This window comes from Haliotis rufescens, unplaced genomic scaffold, assembly GCF_023055435.1.
Source record: "Haliotis rufescens isolate VD_foot unplaced genomic scaffold, xgHalRufe1.0.p SCAF_8, whole genome shotgun sequence".
In the NCBI taxonomy this organism is placed as follows: domain Eukaryota; kingdom Metazoa; phylum Mollusca; class Gastropoda; order Lepetellida; family Haliotidae; genus Haliotis; species Haliotis rufescens.
The window spans coordinates 27,420,926-27,439,332 of NW_025964372.1; the positions used below are offsets into that span (position 1 = coordinate 27,420,926).

Consider the following 18,407-nt stretch of genomic DNA (forward strand, 5'->3'; position numbering starts at 1 on the left):
ATCCTCTCAAAATGACATCATGTGGTTTTGACAGCACTATATGGTCCTATTGTTTTATGAGTTTATTGATACATAATCTGCCGGGAAAAAGAAAGTATACACTTGAAAATTGGATTGGACCAAACAATTATAGTGAGTGAGTGAGTGAGTGAGTGAGTGAGTGAGTTGTGTTTAACGCCGCTTTTAACATTATTCCAGTTATATCACGGCGTGTGAGCTTAATGTGGGAGGAAAGCCCGAAGTGATGCATGTCCCAGACTTTGACCACTTCGGTGAAACCCACGAGCACGGGTATGGTGCTGACAAACCTAGAAACATAATCGGGGTGAACCGGGATTCGAACCCACAATCATAGGTTTCAGGCGTGTCCAGGGGACGCAACTCTGCATAGCGAATCGCGGCGCCTTAGACGACTGGGCCACCCGTGTCCCCCCCCCCCCCCCCCCCCCCCCCCCCAAACAATTATGAACGTTACTAGGCAGAAAACAGTCGCTGATTGTGAGATACTCATTTATATAATGCATGTAATATCGCCTCTATTCGAATCAAATACACTGCCATCGAATAACCATTTCTTTTTTGTTTTATTTTTAGCCACCATCAAACAAATATGGGTGTATACTTTCCTTTCTTTTGCCGGCAGTTTTTGTAGGTCTTACGCAGCACTGATTGGTTTCTCGCTGTGTTTCTTTAGTAATTATAAAGTATTTGGTTTAGCTTGTTAAAATAATATTGATGAAATTGTTTAGAATGTCTAAAGGCGTTTAACAAATGTTATTTCAAAATACGAACGTTAACATGTGTTGCCATTATGCTTTTATAGCCACGGTTACCGCAGGGCCAAGTGGCCAACACCAACAAATTGCAATGTTTGCCTGTAATTAGAAAAGAGTTTATCACTGATAATACAAAAGGAATAAAAAAAACCTTTCGATTCGTACTGCGTTCCTGTAGCTCTTCAGTGCATGTTGCCTAGCAGTCTGGTGTACTGCCAAGTTGCCCAAACATGGGTCGCTGGGGCAGTCAGTTGGTGATTGGATATTTGCAATCATAAATTGACACTGCAGCCTTCTGCATTACCCAGGTTGTTTTCCTGGCAGCAAACCCTGGTACTCTCCCAATGTCAGTCAGCAGCTTGGTAGGTATCAAACCTAAGGCACCGAGAACAATTTGGAGTCGGCCAACTTGGTACAAAGCGAGGTCTGCATATTTGCAATGTTTTTCTTGAATCTTGTCAATCACATTAGTGTCAAAAGGGACCAAGAATTCAATGATAGATTAATATTATTATTAATTTATTTATTTTTAATGTTGTTGTTGTTGTTGTTGTTGTTGTTGTTATTATTATGTGTAATATTACTTTTGATAGATATGGAGAATCTTGAGAACGTCATCGTATTCGGTTGGAGCTAATTCGCTTTCACACCTATTGTGATAATGTATAATTGATTTGTTCTAAAGTAACATCTGCGTCGACATATATTTTTGCCTTCAAAACATGGAACACCTAGCGCCTAGATAAAAAAACAAATTCTGAACGAAATATAATATGTGTTGCGTCTTATAGCTTATGTCCAGAAGTTTAAACAAACATACAGGAGTGGAAGGTGTGTTTCTGTTGGTTATCGTGCAAATAGTCACTTTGAGCTATAGAGTTAACCTTTGTATCTACATGATTAGTATGGGCACATTGGGTTTTTTTTAAAGATAATTAATAAAATCAAATATAGATATTATCAGATTTGTGTATTTGCTGTTTAATATTGCAAGACTGCCTCACCCGACCAACCACATATGCTCTTACTATCAACCGCCGGTTCCGTATGAACTCTACAACAAGCCGTCTATTTAAATATCGCGCCCAGTCCAAATAATTCTATCAAGCCACTAAACTCTCACGATCATGGCGTTCGGCTTTTGTAGTCATTGTCATAGTTATCTCTGTGAAATTCCGGGTTAAAACTGGCCTTCAGGAACCCATGCTTGTCGTTAAAGGCGACTAACGGGCTCGAGAGGTCAGGCTCGCTGACTTGGTTAAAGTATGTCATGGTATCCCAATTGCGTGGATAGATGCTCATGATACCTATCACTGCATTGTCTGGTCTGCCGTCATATAGCTGGAATATTGCGGCGTTACACAACAGACGAACAAACAGTCACGTTTAAACAGACAAAGTTACGTCTCTAAATCGCTAAAAATCTACTTCTTGGTCTCGTTTTTTGGCCAACAGTTCGTTGTCTAAAGAGATGACGATCAATGTCCCCTCACCTCCCTTCAACACAATCCAGATTATGACAGCATGATACCTTCAATGACACTCGACAATGTGTTGGAAAACACTCCACACAAAATAGCTCCACTTACCACGGATCATATGTACACACACACATTTATGACGTCATTTCTGACGTCATTATTACTTTAGTAATTATTATGTATTATTGACGTTTGAAATGGGACGTCATACCATTATCAAAGGTGGGTCAACGACTTCGCCAATTCCGTATATGCCTCAGTGCCCAAGGACTTGAAGCGTTTTCTGGACGTTTTGACCGGTATAACGGAACTCGAGACATCTACTGGACGGCGTATCCTATTGCGACCTCTCCGCGCAGGGTCTTCTACGACCCTTGACACTGGTGGAGACTTTCTACTTCTGTGTATTGGATGATTGCCTTGCTCTTCAACAAGAGGGCTTCTGCTGCAGACATCCGGTTGTGGAACGTAGTGATATTGGCGCAGCCAGGAAGATAACACGGGATCGATTTTAATGTAGGTGGAGAGCATGGCAGGTGAAAGATGGATAACAAGGCTCAATGTCATTGTATATGCACTTTTGTATCAGTTGCGAAAATCCGAAAATAAGTACCTATTGTATCTCTGAGACCATATAATGGCCTCGGCAGCTGTTGGAGTAGGGACGTTTCACAGTAATGACGGTATTTTAGATACACGTTATACGGCTTGCTCAAATGACTACATGTAACGTATTCGCAATCGGTTCATTCATTGGTCGAATACCCTCCGGCACGTGCGCCAATATGTATAACATGCCACGGGCGCTGATCGTGATAGAGTGAATAAATACATCATCGTGTCGACATTGTATCTCAAGGAACTTAATAAATACATAGCAAGTGATTCCGTAGCATTTGATGGCTAACCAAACAATGCTTGTTTGTTTATTATTTCCTTTTAACCTGAAAAATATAGGCCACGTCCACTAACGGAGTACTGTTTTCTCATTGGCTTACATTGGAATTTGAAGGTGAGGTGAGGTGACATTGGGTTTAACGTCGCGTCCAAGATTATTGCACTTATATAGCGACGTGCATGCACGTGTGTGTATGTGTGTTTGTTGCTGCTTGTACTAGTCTGGACTGATGCCGATTTATAGTGCTAGCCCACTGAGATACCATGCCGCAGTTTAACATGAATACCCCACTCAGACACTGTATACTGACTCCGAGCCGACCAGTCCTTGTTTTAGCCCCTTAATGCCGAGCGCCAGACAGGGTTACAACAAATACCATCTTTTAACGTCTTTTGGTATGACGCGGCCGGGTAGAATTTGTTGGGCTTGTGTTGTATTATTGCGCTGAACAATTTCACTGATCGTATTGATTTCGACTGCTTTATGTGTGTTGATGATTACATAAGCAGCCTGTGAAGTTATCATTGTTAACGAATTTATGTGTAAGAACTGTTGTTAATTTTCTTTTAATAGCTGTTTTGAAATTATAAACGTAAAATCCAGGGTGCACACTGTGCTATTCTGATACGCGGATTTATACAGTTTGCACACCGGTTTCAGTTTAACTTCTACACGCGCACACAAATATTAAAGTTAATTAATACATTTGATACATTTGATATGTCAATAGGGCGGGGTCGGGTAGCCTAGTGTTTAAAGCGTTCGCTCGTCACGCCGAAGACCCGGGTTCGATTCCCGACATGGGTACAATGTTTGAAGCCCATTGCTGATGTCCCCCGCCGTGATATCGCTGGAATATTGCTGAAAGCCGCGTCAAACCGTGCTCACTCACTGATATGCCAATAATACGTGTATTTTTGTACATTTAGAATGTCATTACCTTTAACGAACTGTTTTTTCCTGTTGTCAGTCCGGGGAAGTGGGAGGGTCGTCTCATGTGACACATGTCGTTGTTCGGCGTTGGGTGTCTGGAGACGTGCCAGAAATCTATAATCATTGGTTCGAATCCCAGATAAGCCCAACGTTTGAGTCTGTGAAGTCAGCACCAAACCAATGCGCATCGCTGTATCATTTAGGGCCACACCCATCTGCATATCTGTATCATTTAGGGCCACACCCATCTGCATCTCTGTATCATTAAGGGCTCATCCTGCATACAAATATGACTTACGGCGGCGATAAATCCCACTCACTCACTCACTCACTCATTGAGTGACTACTGTTGTTTTCATGGGAACTAAAATGTGCCAATGACATTTCCGAACTCGTGGTTGTCAAGGAAGAACTACTTTATGTCACCGTCAGTTCAAGGACATACCAGTGGAATGTCATCCTAAGAAGTACTTGAGAATAATGACAGAATACTGTCCGGGCTAAGGCGGCGGTAGAATTATTCTATGACCAAACGGATCGAGACCATGCCCTTTTCTCCCGACGAGTACTTCCGGTCAGAGAGCACATGGTTTCGGGAACATCCGGTGTCATCACTGTAAGTATACATTGCCTCGTGAAGCGGATATTTGTTCCATTTTGTTCTTTCCCTTCTCTTTTCCCATTTATGTACTAGGGTCGGAATGCATGTTAGCTTTCTACACCAGAATTTGACGCATTATGATCGTGTTCGATGGCACAATGGTCGAGCTCATGTCTCTTCGGCCTGCGTGCCTTTCGCACTTGCCGCCCACATTGGGCCGACATACCGTGAAATATACGAAATACTGGTCAACATTAAACCAAACCCTCTCCCTCAGTCTTGCTGTTCGTCGTCATACACCAACCGTCTCCGTGGCCTAGTGGTAGAGCGGCTGCACGGAAACCGGAAGGTCCGGGGTTCGATCCCAGGCAGCGTCATACCAAAAGACGTTAAAAGATGGTACTTGTTGTTACCTTGCTCGGCATTAAGGGCCTAAAACAAGGACTGGTCGGTTCGGAGTCAGCATAGTTACTGTTTCTGAGTGGGGTATTCATGTTAAACTGCGGCATGGTATCTCAGTGAGCTGGCACTATAAATCGGCATCAGTCCGGACTAGTTAAGCAGCCACACACACACACGTGCATGTACGTCACTATATAAGTGCAATAATCTTGGACGCGACGTTAAACCCAATTTCACCTCACCTCACCTCACCTCACCTCACCTCACCTCACCTCATCATACACCGCTCTCTGTACACTACAACACGATTGATTGCTGCGCGCTGCTGCTCTTCATGTGCTCATTCTCGGATAATTCTTGCACTCTGTTTCAGATCAGCACTGATCTACTTGACACATGCCATCGATTTTATCTAGCACTCTTTCAGAAAATATGGCCTGTCCTGGAACCCCTCCGGCGACGTTACTTGAACTTCACCTTCCATTCCAATGCCTCACAAAACGCGCACCTCATGCCCGCAGTATCTCCGCGCGTCTAAATATGGTATTAAACTTTGGTTACGCAATAGTATCGAAGTCAGGTTAATCTGGGAGGCCAGCAGGATAATTACGTTACTACAAAATTGCCCTTTGTCAACAGGCTAATGTTTCCAACAATGTCGGTTTGAAACGCTGTTTGTCAAGATGGTTTCGGAATATTTGAGTTGATAAACAAATCCTTAATGGAAATAGATGTTCATTCACGCAACCGTGGAACCCAACAGACGAACGAAAGGATGACATCGTGTGATCAGTAGTGATTGAACACTGAAATTTGACTACCCATTTCTTCGTTCGAGTTTGTATGTTTGCCCACTGACGACTAAAGAGGACAAACACAACACAGGCTCGTCACAAGTCAAATGGAGTCTGGCTTGAATTCAAACATTATATTTTCATCTTTTGAACGTTGATGCCCAGTGTCTGTGACAAAGATGTACCGATGGAGGAATTATTGGGCGATACTGTGATACAACAATGTCTGCGGCCCAAGCTGCTGAGGGAGTGACGTCTCACTTGACATTTAGCTAGGGTAAATAAATCCGGATAGAAGATTCCTCCAAATAAGACATGCTTATTTTAGAGAGTTTACTCGGGGCTTGAAATCACTACCAGCATAGATGTTTTATGCATGTAGTCCGGAGACATGCGGTGGTGCAGAGACACTTCCTGTCGTTAGATTCACAGTCTAGTTACCAGTCTAGGGCCCTAGTTACAAACGCTACTCGGCATCCTTGTTGTAAGAACGATAAGAATGGATCGGGTAGTCAGGTGTCTTGGTGCATGGTGTACCCCGAGTGCATGGCTCATGTTACCGGTGCCTTGGTTGACAGTGTACCCCGAGTACATGGCTCATGTTACCGGTGTCTTGGTGGACAGTGTACCCTGAGTACATGGCTCATGTTACCGGCGTCTGGGTGGACAGTGTACCCTGAGTGCATGGCTTATGCCACCGGTTTCTGTGGTCCAGACTTGATTATTTACATGGGGCAAATGTGCCGCTGCAATATTTCTGACATCGGCAATGAACAACGAACAAAAACTGAAATTGTTCAGTAAAACATTTACTGTTCCCTGTACGTTGTATTCTGTGTACGAACTGTTCTCTGTACGTCCTGTGTACGTGTTGTTCTTTGTACGGCGTGCTATAATGCATTGAAAGCCCGAAGTGATCTTAGACGAAGATCAGGGAAGATCAGGGCTATGGTGCTGACAAACCTAGCAACCAGTTGAAATCTCGACCAACTCTGTTCTGTGCACGCTCTGTTCTGTGTACGTCCTGTTCGTTGTACGCTCTGCTCTTTGTACGCTTTGTTCTGTGTACGCTCTGTTCTGTGTACGCACTGTCCTGTGTACGCTCTGTTCTGTGTACGCTCTGTTCTGTGTACGCTCTGTCCTGTGTACGATCTGTTCTCTGTACGCTCTGTTCTCTGTACGCTCTGTTCTGTGTTCGCTCTGTCCTGTGTACGCTCTGTTCTCTGTACGCTCTGTTCTCTGTACGCTCTGGTCTATTTTCGCTTTGTTCGGTGTACGCTCTGTTCTGTGTACGCTCTGTTCGTTGTACGTTATGCTCTTTGTAATTACCTTCCTTGCACGTTCGTGGTTCAGCAAGTTAACCAGATGACATAAGGCGAAACTTATTGATCCGACAATATGCTGGAAACACTGGTTTGAAACATATAGACAAAATCATCTAACTCATCAACTGTATTACGGTATGTATACTGCATAATACGTATGTAAAAGAGATGACAGTCAGGATAGCATTCTACAATTTGATTCTATGGGCTTTGTCCATCTCAAAATGTCCTGTTTGTGAGTACTGCGTGTTATGTTCGGGTCTGTAGAGGTTGCCATGGATGTGTGGTTATCGACAATATCTCGACAGCATCATCAACCCGCCCGACAGGACTTTCATGTTTATCACGTGTTGCAATCGGTGAAACGTTAAATTTCCAGTCACCAATAATCGATAAATGTAAAGCATTACTGGAAATCTGTGCAGTTGGATACTCAGAGTAATTATGACTTATCTACAATATTTTCAAAACAAAATATCATAGAGGGCCTTTGGAACGTTACACACTGCTCTGAACAGTATTCAGCTTTGTCATGGCGTGTTATAATACCTTGAAAGCCCGAAATGATCATAGACGAAGATCAGGACTATGGTGCTGACAAACCCAGCAGCCAGTTGAAATCTCGACCAACGGACCCTGAACATTAAAACTCTGCACATCCACCTGTGTGTGTAATAGATCACAATACACACATAAGTACACGCACATATATATATGTCTTGAAATGGGGTTGAGCGTCGCGTTCAAGGTTATTGCACTTACATAGCGACCTGCATGCAGTATTGTGACTCCGAGCCGACCAGTCTCATTAAATTCAGATCTTAGTTCTCGCTGCCGCTAAACAAAGATCTAAGAACATCCCATTACGGGCCACGTCAGAACGACCTTGCACGAACTTTGACCGACCAGTGGAATGACTGAGAAGAACATTCGTGACCAACTCGTGTTATTCCGGGACAAGCCGAATAGCGACTCGTGCCCCTCTCATGGCCATTTTTGCGACCGGGTTCCGTCTTAGCGCAAACAGGCATACCTAAAACAATTGTCAATTCGTTGCGCAATGGTTCACAATTTTTACCCCATGTATTATATATATTTCAGATGCAATTTAAAGCACATTGGGACGTGCGGAATTATACAGTATGATTGAACACATTTAACTGTGTCTTTGGTATATTTTTAGATGCAAGACATATGTAAAATAAAAAAAAATTTCAGAGATTCTTTGACGAAGAACTTAAAATCATACACGCATTGTGATTGGTTTGTCGTATTTTCACCCATAACATTCATCGATATGGGGACGAGTCTTCTTGCAGGTTACTGAAAGGGGCGAGTGGTGACGAATGTGACAAGATGTCGACATTAGCCAATCAGAAGGCAGCTTTCTCGTGCTTTACGGCACTAATTTCAAATTGGCGACTACGCTTCGAAAAATATTTTGACACATTCTCGATTAAAAATTTGAAACCTGAACAAAAGAACATTCTGGAATGGCTAATATACGGGATTCAGTCGTTCAGCCCGTAACTATCGTTCGGAATACCCCGTGTTACAGTTTTCCAGGCTGCAAGATTAGAAATCACATTCCGACTGTCACTTTCATGATCTGGTAAGCGACGCTGTAGTTGGTCGGATGAAAGGTCGTTCTGACGTGATCTCTTATGGGATGTCCTCAGATCTTTGTCTAGCGGTAGCGAGAACTAAGACCTGATTTTAATGAGATTGAACATCTCCAAAGACTGCTTATTTAATTATTACACCACACTAATAACTGTGGACAAAATTACGAAATCAGTTATCATTGTTCAATGATACAACTCAAGCCATGTCCGTTCTATTCTCAACCAAACAGGAAACAGTAGGCATTTGTGATATGTGTAATAGTTCTGTTGATAGTATGTGGGTGCATGTAGGTTCATGGGTAATTTTTTAGGACATTGAAACATTTCTTATTTTGTCTACAACTGTCTGTGACAATTCAGTTTTCGTATATATGTGTTACACATTTCTGTTATGTTGTTAGTTGTTCAGTTATATCTTTAACGAAACCGCTAAATTCATTAAATGTGTTAGAACTTTTGTCACAATAATGGAGACACTGAATAATCTACCGCGCATATTCAACGGGGTTCCAACGGTGTTTATTATGTCAGTACGGGAGGTAACCGCATATGCGACAAAAACAATAGTACTGAAACATATAAAAGTGGAGCTAGTGAACGGATAGTGCATTCCTGTAAATGTGTCTGTGTTGATACAACATCCTAAATAAAAAAATTCTCAAATTTGAAATAAATTTTGTTTCTTTAAATTTGAAATAACAAAAAATGTCATTTTCTTTCAGATATTATATTTGTTTGACATTTTCTTTCCTATTAGAAACAGATAAATCCGCATGTCTATCCCATTTGGCCATTCTCAGCCTTTCGACATTCACGACGGGAGCTCAAAGCTTGTTCAATATTTGGGGGAAGTTATTGTATTGCATATTTAATCTCACGAACAAAGAGTTTGTCGATGTTGATGCAACGCATCAAACGTTTTCTTGTTTATCTTTTTTATGAAAACAAAATACAAACGCCATTGCATTATGAAATCAAATGGCCATACACCACCCCAACGTCATAGCACGACGAACCAACGTCAATGACAAATTACCGATACCACAGGCAACATGGAAATTTCGCAACGTAACCCCAATTTGAATAAAGTCCCCATTTCCTATTCTGTCTTCCTTGACTCCAGACAGAGAACCCGAGGATGATTTGTTACTGAAAAATCATCAAACATTCATAAACGTTCCCCTTCCATTGGGATAATTATAATAACATAAAGGGAACGTAGTGTTAATTTCCCGTTATGCGGTGGCTCGCAATTTGCAAGTCTTCTTGCAAAGAAGCGTTATTAATAAATGATTGACTCTTCACTAAGCACCTCAAGCTAGTGGTAGTATTGTCGTCGTAGAAACAACGGTGAGCTGGTGGTGTTAATCATGAAGTGATCGCCTCAGATGAAGATCTCTATGCCCGCTGAGACTGCATTTCTTGTTTCTGTGTTGTCGAGTATGAATCGGTTAAAATATCAAACTAATCTACATTGAATGTGTTTTCTCGTATATATATAGGAAAAAAAACAAAGAAATATATAGCACAAATTATTCTGCAAGCAATATTGATGGTAATTTGATTCTTTTTGATTGATAACAAGAGGCTGATCTTTGTTCTTGTTATATGTTCGGATCCGGATCTACATTTAATGTGTTTTCGCTAATCTATATTAGAAAATAACCAGGAAATAATAGCAAAACATATTCGGTATGGCTGAACATATTCTGTAGGTGATATTGATGGTAATTGTATTCTGTTCGTTGGGTGACCAGATGTCATCATACAAATCCTTGATCCCTTGTTAATGAACCTCTACGACTTGCGTCACTTCAGGATTTCCTCCCACAAAAAATGCAATACAAATTAAAGCTGTTTTAAAAACCACTCACTGCACTCTTGTATTCAGCGGGAGTTCCAGGCTAAAGACTCTATAACCGGTATTGCTTTTGTTATCATTTTGAGCTGGGGCGCAATTTGACATATTTATGATTAATTTGTTTTTGTTACTTTTGAATTATTTTGCTTGTCTAAATTTGTTTTGTTGTTTGATGTCGTTGACATGTTCCACCCCAATAATATTCTATCCTTGTCGTATAAACCTAACATCGTTTTATCGATACCATATGAACCTGACACCACTCTATCCATGTCATGTGAACCTCACACCGTTCTATCGATATCATGTGAACCTCACACCGCCCTGTCCGTTCCATGTTAACCTAACACCACTCTATCCATACCATGTGAACCTCACACTACTCTATCCGAGCCATGTGAACCTCACACCACTCTATCCGTGCCATGTGAACCTCACACCACTCTATCCGTGCCATGTGGACCTCACACCACTCTATCCATGCCATGTGAACCTCACACAACTCTACCAATGTCATCAAAACCTCACAGCGCTCTATCCATGCAATGTGAACCTCACACCACTCTATCCATGCCATGTGAACCTCACACCGCTCTATCCATGCCATGTGAACCTCACACCACTCTATCCATGCCATGTGCACGTCACACCGCTTTATCCATGCCATGTGAACCTCACACCACTCCATCCATGCCATGTGGACCTCACACCACTCAATCCATGCCATGTGAACCTCACACCACTCTATCCATGCCATGTGAACCTCACACAACTCTACCAATGTCATCTAAACCTCACAGCACTCTATCCATGCCATGTGAACCTCACACCACTCTATCCACGCCATGTTAACCTCACACCACTCTATCCATGCCATGTGAACCTCACACCACTCTATCCATGCCATGTGAACCTCACATCACTCTATCCTTGCCATGTGAACCTCACACCACTCTATCCATGCCATGTGAACCTCACACCACTCTATCCATGCAATGTGAACCTAATACCATTCTATTCATGCCATGTGACACTTATACCACTCTATCCATGCCATGTGAACATCACATCGCTCTATCCGTGCCATGTGAACCTTACACCGCTCTATCCATGCCATGTGAACCTCACATCACTCTATCCTTGTCATGTAAACCTCACAACACTCTATCCATGCCATGTGAACCTCACACCACTCTATCCATACCATGTGAACCTCACACAACTCTACCAATGTCATCTAAACCTCACAGCGCTCTATCCATGCCATGTGAACCTCACACCACTCTATCCATGCCATGTGAACATCACATCGCTCTATCCGTGCCATGTGAACCTTACACCATTCTATCCATGCCATGTGAAACTCACATCACTCTATCCTTGTCATGTGAACCTCACACCACTCTATCCATGCCATGTGAACCTCACACAACTCTACCAATGTCATCTAAACCTCACAGCGCTCTATCCATGCCATGTGAACCTCACACCACTCTATCCATGCCATGTTAACCTCACACCACTCTATCCATGCCATGTGCACCTCACACCACTCTATCCATGCCATGTGAACCTCACACCACTCTATCCATGCCATGTGAACCCCACAGCGCTCTATCCATGCCATGTGAACCTCACACCACTCTATCCATGCAATGTGAACCTCACACAACTCTATCCTTGCCATGTGAACCTCACACCACTCTATCCATGCCATGTGAACCTCACACCGCTCTATCCATGCCATGTGAACCTAATACCACTCTATTCATGCCATGTGACACTTATACCACTCTATCCATGCCATGTGAACATCACATCGCTCTATCCGTGCCATGTGAACCTTACACCTCTCTATCCATGCCATGTGAACCTCACATCACTCTATCCTTGTCATGTAAACCTCACAACACTCTATCCATGCCATGTGAACCTCACACCGCTCTATCCTTGTCATGTTAACCTCACACTACTCTATCCATGCCATGTGAACCTCACACCGCTCTATTCCTGCCATGTGAACCTCACACCACTATATCCTTGTCATGTTAACCTCACACCACTCTATCCTTGTCATGTTGACCTCACACCACTCTATCCATGCCATGTGAATCTCACACCACTCTATCCATGCCATGTGAACCTCACACCACTCTATCCATGCCATGTGAACCTCACACCGCTCTACCCATGCCATGTGAACCTCACACCGCTCTATCCATGCCATGTGACGCTTTTACCACTCTATCCTTGTCATCTTAACCTAACACCACCCTACAAATGTCATCGTAACCTCACAGCGCTCGGTCCATGCCATGTAACGCTTATACAACTCTATCCATGTCATGTTAACCACACACCGCTCTAACCTGGCCGTATGGCCCACACGCCACTCTGTCCTTTCACGGGAACCCAGCGCAACTACACTGTCCGGAAAGCTGCCAAGTGTTTACTATTAATGAGAATTTGACGCACTTGAGAAGCTGTGTCATCGCGGTAGGAGGCGTCGTCGCTGTTAACGGGGCAGTTGGATCTTCTGTCTCCCCAATAACACACGACAAGGAAACACGCAACTGTTGTCATTGTTAATGTAATATGTTAATAGTTCACCTTTCCGATGTATACGATTAAAGGTGGATTCAAATTCTCTAATAGAGAAAAATTAAAGTGGTGCAATGGTCGCATAACGTCGACAGAGCGGTGCAGGTGTCTGTCTCATGACATCGACAGATTGGTGTCACGGTCCCATGGCATCGACATCAGGGTGAAAGGGTCCCATGACATCGACATCAGGGTGAAAGGGTCCCATGGCATCGACATCAGGGTGAAAGGGTCCCATGGCATCGACATCAGGGTGAAAGGGTCCCATGGCATCGACATCAGGGTGAAAGGGTCCCATGGCATCGACATCAGGGTGAAAGGGTCCCATGGCATCGACATCAGGGTGAAAGGGTCCCATGGCATCGACATCAGGGTGAAAGGGTCCCATGGCATCGACATCAGGGTGAAAGGGTCCCATGGCATCGACATCAGGGTGAAAGGGTCCCATGGCATCGGCATAGCGTTGTAGGGGTCTAATGGCATCGACGGAGTGGTGTTAGGGTATCATTGCATCGACATAGCGGTGTAAGGGTCACATGGCATCGACGGAGTGGTGTAAGGGTCTTATGACATCGACGGAGTGGTGTAAGGGTCACATGGCATCGACGGAGTGGTGTAAGGGTCTTATGGCTTCGACATAGCGGTGTCAGGGTCTTATGACATCGACGGAGTGGTGTAAGGGTCTTATGGCATCGACATAGCGATGTAAGGGTCTTATGGCATCGGGAGAATAGTGTAAGGATCGCATGGCATCGACATAGCGGTGTTAGGGTCTCACTACATAAATTTCATAAAGTTAATCAAGAAGAGTATGCAAAATGTTTACATAAGCGTTAATCAAATTAACATGATCCCATTGAGATGCATGTACACAGTGGGGGTCGTATTTGCCTATCAGCAGCACGCGTACCACAACACTCATTCTTCATGTGCTTGTAACTGCGCTTATTAGATTAGATTTTAGATGGTAGTTTTAATGATATCCTTGTTTTAGCAGATTCCACCTGAGCACACGATGAAATACAAGTCTTCTCTTTGATTTCTTCCCTGGTGCCACCTATTATTAACCTTTATATATCAGCCTCCCATTAGTGATCGGTGGAGATCCAGTACACAAAGGCCACATTATTGATAAGGTAAGTGGACTGTTATGACAAACAAATGAAATAGCGTCAAATATCATACGAGTTCTCGTTAGTCAAACCCTTTTAGTATCGACATTTTTAATTCCCGATATTCCCCGTTTCGGCGATAACTGTAAATATCAGACGTCACAGCCAGAGAATGATCAGTCTCCATTATCTAACGCAACACATTCAACTTTGCACTAATAATGGTGACAATTATATGAATGGAGCACTGAAAATCAGTGATGTCACCAGGAGTTTGCGAAAAGGATAAGCATGTCCTACCGGTAGCACCGCCACTCACATGATTCGCGTAAAAAAAGAAAGTGTTTGTTTGGTACCTTACGCCGCACAGCAGAAATTCTGCCGTACGACGGCAGCCTGACTACAATTGAGTGATGCAATCCAGTGATAGAGAATCTGGACCAGACAATCCAGTGACACGTTGTCGCGTTTACTGATTCTGCAGAAACTAAATTACCTTTGAATTACTTCTGCTGCTTCCAAGTAAAGCTTCCAGACGTGGGTACAATGTGTGAAGCCCATTTCTGGTGTCCCCCGCCGTGATATTGCTGGAATATTGCTAAAAGCGGCGTAAAACAATACACACTCACTCACTCCATGTAAAGCGAAATATTCAAGAGGGTATCTTGTTTTGCAAGACAGAGGGTGGGGGCGGGGGTGGGGTGCGGGTGGGGTGGGATTTAATGTTACAGCGCACGCAAACACGCATACACGCAATGCACGAACGCACGACGCACACAGGCACACACATTGTAGTATATCCATAATATACAGATACGTCAACATGATTCGTAAATGCGGATCGTTTAATCCGACTATCCTGTCCTGCATAACGAGATAATACTGTCTGAGTCAAGGACTACCTAGACAAAGATTAAACCAACCTTGACAGAAACAACTCTGTTCATGGAATCAAAACCTGTTCATCGGGAATTTATTAATCCAGACAATTTCACCTGGAACGAACCACCACGAGGGATCGCTGTATACCACGTTCCCCATGTTGGCATGTATATTTGTGAGTGTTTTTGTCAAAGGCGAATGCGTATATTTTCCCCTAAATCTTGGGTCGGTGGTGGCAATACAAAATGAATTGGACTGTTCAAATATTTATTGGGTACAATCTCGGTCTGTAGGATGAAGTAATATTTAAAATTCTTCGATTTTGCATTTGGCCAGAGGAATGTCATTTTTTAGACAGAGATTACTCATACTTTGTAGTACGCAGAGAAAGGATAAAGATATATGAATAATATCGATATCCGTAGTGACCACATCTCGTGTTTTGAGCAAACACGTATGGCTTGCTGAGCGTGTATTGTTTTGATCAGTCTCTTCGTAAGTGTGATTATCAGTGCGGCAGTGATACAAAGTATATGAGACTGGAATTTCTTTGTGAACACATGATTCTTGGAGTAGACGATCCGTAAATCAACTTTTAAACATAAACGCCTGAGACTCGCACAACATTAATGATGTAGGGAGAGGGTCGACGCGGCTTCAGTATATTCATAGAAAGATCGGGTTATATGGTTGTTACATTCTTGTTTACAGTGTCCATGTGTATTTGCACTAATGAAATGTGAAATAAACAGACACTTCTCTTGTCCTGGTAGTTTAGTTAGATGTGCGCTCTTACTTAGTGAGTGAGTCGGGTTTAACGCCGCTTTTAACATTATTCCAGTTATATCACGGCGTGTCAGCTTAATTTTGGAGGAAAGCCCGAAGTGATGCAGGTCTCAGACGTTTACCACTTCGGTGAAACCCACGAGCACGGGTATGGTGCTGACAAACCTAGAAACATAATTGGGGCGAACCGGAATTCGAACCCACAATCATAGGTTTCTGGCGTGCCTTGGACGACTGGGCCACCCGTGCCCCCGCTCTTACTCAGCCAATGTTTACTTGACAATGTTTACTTAGTCAGTGTTTACTTGTTTACGGCAAGAAAATCAGGAACAAGTGACATAAAAGCCGGTAAGTATGAGGAAACATACACACATGATATACCTAGTAATACAAAGACGTATATCTGTATTTTTTGTCGTGAGTAATATATTTCAGTGATTAATATACATGTATTTCTTCATGAAACAGCTTCGAGATCCCTTCCAACGCTCCGATTTTCCACATGCCGCAGTGGACATGCTGAGTCAGCAAATTATTGTGTTGAAGAACATCGGACACCGGACACCTGGACACTGGTCCTAACTGGTGACCACTAGCCTCGGGCTTACAGGATAGCTTAGGTTTCACACATTGGTAGATTGGTACGTCAACATATATTTAGGAATTCGTTGTTGCTGGTATTAACGTACACAAATGCTAAACTATAACGTTGTATCGTTTGATGGATTTAGGTTGATGGCGCAAACGTTTGTCACAGACGTTGACGTTGTGTGTGTGATGTGATTGTGATGATGAAGAGTGACAACGCCTATGTCATAATGTTATCAATGGCATATGAGCATAAATGCATGTCATTATCAATGGCATATGAGCATACATGCGTGTCGTTATCAATGGTATATGAGCATAAATGACTGTCATTATCAATGGCATATGAGCATAAATGACTGTCATTACCAATGGCATGTGACCATAAATGACTGTCATTATCAATGGCATATGGACTATAGGTGCCTTTGTCATTGCCAATGAAATATGAACGGTAGGTGTTATTGTCAGTGGAATATGAACCATAGATGTCTGTTATTATCAATGGAATATGAACCAACGGTGCGTGTCCCACATTCCAATAACGTTCAATATAATATTTAAAAACTCACTCAGTTTCGTCATCTTCCTCCTCGATGGCGTCCGGTTGGCGGTGGAGAGGACGTCGTGGTTCACGTCGTTCCGCCGAGTCGAAACTAGCAGCCGGCCACGCCAAGTAGATGGAATCCCTAACTATTGTCTCCAAACTGCCAACTTCGTGAAATGATTGTGCCTTGGGGATATTGAGTTTTTCCTTGAGACGGTGCATGATGTTAATGATTATCCAAAAAGGTGATGACTATCCACAACGATGAAACCAGGAACACTATTTTACACACTATATTCCAGAAGAAGGAAGCACAAAAACAGCATGTTGGTGAATGAGCAACAGATAAAGGTAGTAATATAACAACCCTATTGACACTAAACATACGCCGGAAAAATATCGACAAATCTCCGAAGCTATATGTGAATATATTCCAGCTCTACGACAAAGCAGCGAACGGTAATGAACGGTACTGAAAGGGTAAACACTATTGATAGACCGAGTTATGTCTCAGCGATTGTTTACGTTTGTAGCTCGTGGGATCCACGCGCGTGCTTTTCCAAAAGCAGACGATATGTTAGAAGTGGTGGCCTCCAACAGACGACACTTCCATGCGACGGTATGAGATCTCCAGCTGTTCTGCTATGGATAGAACGGTGATACAGCGTACTACGAGTGTTTGACAATCAGCTCAAACCTTTTCCGCGGCTTCTCTCGATCACAATATCGCAACGTCCATTCATCAATTGATCCGTGGACAGAAGACCGCGCATGCGTGAGAGATGTTTTGAATTTCTCAGTTGACGAGGCCATATTGCCGGAAGGATTCCAACAGATATAGCATGGGCGCTGAAACAATGAGGGACTGGCATTCTGACAGAGATGCTATATCGTAGTTCCTTTAAACGACCTTTAAAAATGGTGACAGCTGTCCTGAGAGATGTTTTCATCTGATTTCCAAGTAATGGAAACGAGTGAATGTGTTTTGCGTTGGACACTGAATATTCAAAAAGAAAATATTTGTTTTGGTTTTTTAATATTTAGTAATATTGACCTTGTAGACCCAGAAATATATAACGGCAACCTTATTGATTGATCGATTGAAATCATGTCAAGTCATCATAAATGTTATGGCGGAATGTGGGGGAAGAAATGCCTGCTAAGTGAATTGGCTCGGCTGTCCTTTCAAGCCTGG

General features: G+C 42.9%; 1 protein-coding gene across 1 annotated transcript in view; it reads right to left on the bottom strand.

Annotated features, from left to right (window-relative positions):
• Window positions 1-17,913, bottom strand: part of LOC124143471 (GTPase-activating Rap/Ran-GAP domain-like protein 3) — a 372,020-nt gene extending 354,107 nt beyond the window's left edge. The window contains exon 1 of the mRNA XM_048389241.1: window positions 17,238-17,913. Within this exon, the coding sequence (XP_048245198.1) occupies window positions 17,238-17,434 (197 nt within the window). The 5' untranslated portion in view covers window positions 17,435-17,913. The remainder of the gene's footprint in view (window positions 1-17,237) is intronic.
• Window positions 17,914-18,407: the final 494 nt, after the last annotated feature.